This window comes from Etheostoma spectabile, chromosome 13, assembly GCF_008692095.1.
Source record: "Etheostoma spectabile isolate EspeVRDwgs_2016 chromosome 13, UIUC_Espe_1.0, whole genome shotgun sequence".
NCBI lineage: Eukaryota > Metazoa > Chordata > Actinopteri > Perciformes > Percidae > Etheostoma > Etheostoma spectabile.
In genome coordinates, this window is record NC_045745.1 from 9083727 (window position 1) to 9090525 (window position 6799).

The 6799-nt window shown below is 40.9% G+C and overlaps 1 protein-coding gene across 3 annotated transcripts in view; it reads right to left on the bottom strand.

Moving 5' to 3' along the window:
* sgcd (sarcoglycan, delta (dystrophin-associated glycoprotein)) overlaps positions 1-6799 on the bottom strand; it is a 361460-nt gene that overhangs the window by 118511 nt on the left and 236150 nt on the right. For all 3 annotated transcript variants that reach the window (XM_032534643.1, XM_032534642.1, XM_032534641.1), the window contains one exon: positions 2290-2475. In XM_032534643.1, the coding sequence (XP_032390534.1) occupies positions 2290-2475 (186 nt within the window). The remainder of the gene's footprint in view (positions 1-2289; positions 2476-6799) is intronic.

The window sequence follows — 6799 nt, forward strand, 5'->3', positions numbered from 1 at the left end:
TCTCAATGGCAAAACACTGCTACAACAGCCGCTAGTTCATCATAATCTCCAAAAGAACTACTTCCATGTCCCTGTTCTGCGACCTAAAAAAAAAATACAATTATGAACCTGAAAATGAGCAGAATATGGACGCTTTAAGGTTTTCTGTCAAATGTCCGCTCGGGCAAGTGAAATAAAATTGTAATTGCCCAAAGTCAACTTTTACTGGCCCCTATAAAACTTGTTTTTACTCTCGAAAAGAAACCTTTAAAAAATTTAAATGAGCATTAGAGAAAAAAAAAAGTTAAAAAGCAACAAAAGGAAGCGTATAAGAAGCATCGAAAAAATGTCAAATTACAAAGAAACAAAACATGTTCACATGACATCAAAACACATAAAAAGCGTCAAAAAAAAGCATTGAAAACATAAAAAAGGTTAAAAGTCTCATGTCAAAGACATGTGGAGAAACTGTGGACACTGTAAAGGTTTTCCTTCCATCTCGTTGCACCTGTGTATAATGACGATAAAAGCGTTGCAGTCTATTCTATTCCAATACACTGGCTGCAGTGTGATTCCCGCCTTTTCCTTTATTCTCCCAGGATGCATCGGTATTAACAGTAAATACTTGTAATATGCAACATTCGCATTTATCGCTGTAATGTTATTATTTCTCCCAGAATGCATTGCCATTTACAGTATGATCGTTATAACCTGAAAACAGTAAGATACTGTGAGATTGTAGCTCAAAGGTTTACAGTGACTTCCTTTTGATTAATCATTTTATTTTGTTCTCTGAACATTAAGAGCAGCATGTTATTTCCCTGTTTGTGTTGCTTTTCTCTGGTTTCATGAAGCCCTTTGCAAAGTCTGGGTCAGTACCAACGCTATGAACTGTATCCTCGATTTCTGCTGATGACGAAGCAAATGCGTGAGCCTGTTTCTGCCTGTGTGGATGCAGAGCTGTTGTCATGAAGCAAGTCTTTCCACAGTGTTACATGCGTCTGGCGCCTGGTGTCGGGATGCCTTCAGTGTCAAAGACAAATGAAGTTGTTTTTACGTTCAGTTTGTTGGGATAACAATCTGAGGGAGAGAGGTTCTGGAAGGAAGAGAACGTGAAAGTGCGTTAACAAGAAATGAAAAGAACAAGATGTCGCTGACGGAACTTCAGTCTGAAAACAAGCCAGCGGTGATAACTAAGCATCAATAATGCAGATGAATGCATAATTTACTCTGTGATCCGCAGTTGACAGGGCTGATATTGGAAATCCTCAGCTCCGAGCATTGCTTTGGTTTAAGGTCTGGTGTGCAGTAGCAGAGGGAAGATGTAGCTCAGCGGAGAGGGGGGGGAGCGAGTCAAGGTTTCATCCTTCCACTCGGGGGCCTGGAGTTATGACAGGAGGGCTAAAGGCTAAACTTATTTAAATTAAAAATAATGCATGATTCTGGAGAACTGCAAGCACAGCATGGACACGTGTGGAGGCCAGGTTAACGTACAGCAGGCGACGACGCATTACCCAGCAACCCTAGCAAAACAAGGGGAAGGAGATACGTAGAAGGGAAGGGAAAACAGCTAGTTGTTGCATACCTCCCTCTCTCTCTCTCCATTGACTGTGACAAGAACAATATTGCCAAAGCATCACACAAATTGTGTATACAAATTCAACAACAACAATTTAATAAAGACAAAGCTTTTCAAAAATAATACAAATTAAAAAAGTGTATATGTATGCATGGCCTAGTGTGTGTATGTGTGTTTTTATAAGAGAGAGAGAGAGAGATACATACACACACAATCTTTTTTTCTCTCTCTCTTTCCTCTCTCTCTCTCTCTCTCTCTCTCTCTCTCTCTCTCTCTCTTTCTCTCTCTCTCTCTCTCCTCAATTAGCTTTGTTGAATCTAACCAGAACAATATTGCCAAAGCATCACATACAAATTTAACAACAATAATCAAATTAATATGAGCCAAATCTATTCAAATGATAATACAAAAACAAAAGTGTTTCTTTCTTTTTCTCTCTTTCTCTCTCTTATAAACACACACACACACACACACACACACACACACACACACACACACACCAAACTAAACGTATTCATGACATTCTCCTACTCTCTCGTTCTTTCTCTTTCTCTCTCCTTTCAGAGAAGCAGCTGTGTGCGATGTTTCCAACTTTGACCTCAAAAAGAATTGGACTTCAGAGTCCAAATGGAACGCCCTGTGGCGCTCCAGGACAACTCTGACTGATCAGCACGAACGCACACACATGTTGAGATCCCATGGCAGACGAAAACGGGCCAACGGTGACTTACTATGGTGAAGTTCATGACTTTGAGGATCCAGATAGTGAGTGCCAAGTTGATCAGGATCAGGATCATCAGCAGCAGGACGAAGAAGTAAAGGCAGCGTTTCCTCCAGCCGTATATTCCCACTTTGTACACTTGTGGTTTCTCTGAACTCTGGACATTGTTCCTATGAGTGCACTGTTCCTGGGTCATCTGGAGAGGAGACATAGAGCAAAAGGAAGAACTTATTAACATCTGATATAAAAACTCAGACAGACTCAAATCGGGATCTTCTATCCTTTGCAGCCTGGTTTGCACTGACTACATTATTCACTCGTACAGCTCTTATTGGGCAACAGAGCAGTGTGGGACTCAACACAGGGACCATTGTTTCATCTGAGTTGTTGCAGTGAATTCAGTTAAAGCTGCATACATTGTGTTGCTTCTTGTTTGCAACCGCTGTAAACAAAACGTTAGGTCTGGATAAACTTGGGGGAACATTTCTAGATAAAGCCTGACTAGGGCTGGGGAGCACATTCAATACTTTTGGCCTTGTATAGAGTATCAAAAATTGCCTCGTGAATCAAGAGCCAATTTCAATACCCAAGTAGAACTCATCAGAGTCAGTGAGCCAATCAGCATGCTTCTACAAAGATCTAGTAATGCCAGTGATTGGCTGTCTAATGTTATACATTTTAGAGGGAGGCAGGAAAAACTCAGAGACAGGGCTCATGCAGTAGGAGCTGAAAAATGAATAAAAAGGGCTTGGCCCTTATGTTTAATGTTGTAATCTATTTTAGTTTTATGAAATGGGTCTTCTAAAAAGTATTGTTTAAGAACTGGCATCGAAGTCACGGTATAGGTTTAGACAACTGAACGATTCCCAGCCCTGAGCCTGACATCCTGACAGCGTTGCTCTCTGTGAGTTGCCTTTGCTTCAGGAAACAACAACAACAACCTCCAAGATAGCAAGCTACATGCTGAAAACGTAAAGACAACGAGGCAGGAGCGCTTGGTTCTATCGGGGAATCACTGTAAAGATTTGCAAAAGAAAATGTTGACGGCATTTCCTCTCTAACTGGGACGTTTTGGGACCGATTGGTGGGATTTCTGTGGATGAAGTACACATGGAGACACACTGGTAAGAGATCATTACGTTCAACCATGCATCTGGCTGAATTGAAATAGCTCACGTCACTGTATCGTGTCTGAAGTTCACCTCATTTTATATTTTATTAGGGCTTTTTCTTTTGTGGGGTGAAACGGTTCCACCAAAACAATCTCCTCCCAGAGACTATGTCGCTGCGTCCGGAGCTTAGCTCCACCCAACACATTTCTGATTGGTTTAACCCTTGCGTTGTCCTCAGGTAAAATCTGACTCGTTTTCAAATTGTTTTTGTATCAGAAATATTTGACCTATATTAACCAATAATAACCAAAAATAACTTTGATGCATGGAAGATCTTTGCAGGTAAAATTAATGATTGCTTTCACTGAATTCAGGGTGTTCTATTCAATTTTATTGCATTTGAAAAAAAAGATTGATTGTTTCTAAACATCATCCTGAATAAACTTTGATGTAAACCAGTTTGTGATTCACTCAACAACCTTTGAACTTACCTATTAGTCAAAAATAATTCATAATTTTTGCTTTTTTAACTCACAAATCAGTAACATGTCATGTAAATTAGATGTATTGACTACGTATGAAAAAAGCTCAGAAAAAAGCGCCAAAAAAAGGGAGGAAGACAACAAGTAGACAGTTGACGGGAAAACAACACAAGGGTTAAAGAAATGCTAAAGACCCAGAGCGTATTTGTCCTCCTATCCCAGAATGCATCTGTGGGAAAGCCTGACCTTTCTCCAAGGGGGTACGCAGGCGTCCAGGAAGCGGAGCTCCTGTGGCACCATTTTAATGCTACAAAGCACTCACCCGCCGTTAGCATCCCATTGACTCCCATTCATTTTGGCCCCACATTGACAGCGAATAATTTTACATCTGAAGCGTTTAAAGACTCTATTTGTCCGTTATTTATTTCTAAAGATACACAACAATGTATAAAAGGCTGTTTTTGTTAAAATAGGCTAACGATTGTGTCATAACCACACGACTAGCTGTCGCATAGTCAACAAATCACCGTATTGTCAGGAGAAGCTCGCAGACAGTTTTAATTTCCATTAGTTGTTTAGGTTTAATTACTAATGTCAACTAGCAAGTTAGCAGTAATTAGCTTGTGCCTACGTTATCTTCTAACATATACCTACCTCTCTGTCTCTGCTGATTGGGAATGATTGAGATTTCTCTTGCACAGCTACCAGAAGACTTACAGCTTTCAGACACATTGCTCACGTCACATCTACATCTTCAAGCTCAGTTGGAGTCTGCACAGTAACGCTCAGTATCATCGGAAAAGAGCTTCTAACAGACTTCACTGCTCTTCTCCACTTCTCTGTCCAGAGCAACAGGATCTGTTGGTCCATTTCTTTAACTGTCTATGGCTTTCTCCACTTTGCTAGCAATACGAGACTAACACAACACTGACACATGTCATCGGATATGTCAACAAAGTTGCCATTTTATACATCAAGGAGACACAGAGCGACAATATCACTCTTTTAGAGTCATGGGGACTGTAAGTCCAATATGCATTTGGTCTCTTGAGGGAAATATCTGTCTCTTTAGCTGCTTAATGTTACCAGCTTGATGGCAATTGTGTCTTTCTGCTGTTGTTGCTGTTCTGCTGCTGCTGCTGCTGCTGCTGGAGCCTGCTTGAGAGTAGAGTTAACAGCAACCATTTACAGTGTCCTTTTGTCTAGTCTGGCTGTTATGTATTCATCCGTTATTGCAACCCAATGGGCCTCCATGATGGAGCCGCCCACGATCACTTTGAGATTTGTGACGCGGCTGCAGAGACAGTGTAGAAAATGACCTTAAGATAAGAGATGGGGTACAATTGAACATTAGTACAAATTACACGCCGTAAACATTCCTCCACTCCAGTACTGACCGGCCACTCAGTTCAGACACAATGAAAGACAGTTTGGTTTGCAATCGCATTGATTGATTGCCCCATAAGTGGTCTATAACTCCATTATTCCCCCTCTGCCCCCGTGATGTGCTGATAGTGCCGATTAATGATGATTCTAATTGTCCGCCTGTGAAGATGACGAGGCATTGTTCACTTCAAGCGCCATGATAATGGCCTAATAACTCTGTGGAAAAATACAATTTACTGTCCACCGTGCTTCGGAGTGCGCGGCTCAGACCACCAAAGCCAATCGGTTTTGACAACCACACACATTACCCGCTAACTGAAACAAATGGCACAGGACAGGGGCCCGGTGAGAAAGTGCTGAAAGCTACAGAGGAGACGCCAAAGCACCAGTCAGCAAAAAACCCAAACAAGGAAATCTCATTGTGTACGGTCGGATTTTCATTTTTGCTTGACGGGAGACGCCGAGAGATGAAGAGGCGTCTCTTTTGTGATGTCTAGGCTGACATAAAAGAGAGAAATCAGTGCTGTGAGAGTAGAAAAAACTGGGATAACTTTAAACTAGAAACAAAAAACACCTAAAAGGTCATTAGCAGTTGGAAAGTATTAGACTGAACCAATAGGGACTTTGCTAGAGTTTCCCTTTTAATGCTAAAAAATGTATATTTTCATGGCAGTTTTTCTATTTGTATTTTCCTGGCCCAGCCAAGACCCTCTTCCCTAATCTAGACTTCAAAGATCTGATTGGGGGGGAAACAGCCTTCGATGAGCACAGCACCGTTCAAATTGGAATCTCCAAAAAAAAATGTATATATAGAATTGACCATTGACTCCTTTATATCAATCTCCATCAAATGCCCGCAGGTCGGACTCAAACCCTGAGCCGCTGCGTCGAGGACTTGGCCTCTGCATGTGGGTGCCAGCGCTAAAAGATCAGCTACCCAGGCGCCCAGGGCTCATTTAAAAGAAATCTTAGTCGACTTACACTCATATGATATTGGCGCCTAATTATTTAGATTTAATCGACAGATTAAGGTTCTTTGAAATATGTCATTCAGGATGAGAAAAGCATAAAAATTACTCATCGACTAAAGTAATTTTAGTCATTGTACTAAAGACATCTTGGACAACTAAGACCAAACTGACAGATTAGCAGATTAGTCGACTGACCGACTGGGGGGGGGGGGGGGGGGGAGAACGTGCTTATATAGAAGCCTTGACAATGCCAGTTCACTTTATACTACCACTGATGAAAAAGTGACATTGTGTTGTGATTGACTTAATAAACTTCTCTTTATTGATCCTTTTGGGATGACTCCCGCGAGGAAATGGTAAATACCAGCAGCAGTTTTAGCAAGAAAAAAAATAGATAAAAAAGACAGTATAAAGACAACAAAATAACAGTAATAATAATAATGAGAACAATAAGAACGTTTGTCAAATAAAGACAAAAAAGACCATAAATTAGTATCAAAGTGTCAGTGTTAAGTCCAGTGTTTAAAGTGATAAAGTGACCGGATATTAATGTAAGTCCAGGTGTGTGT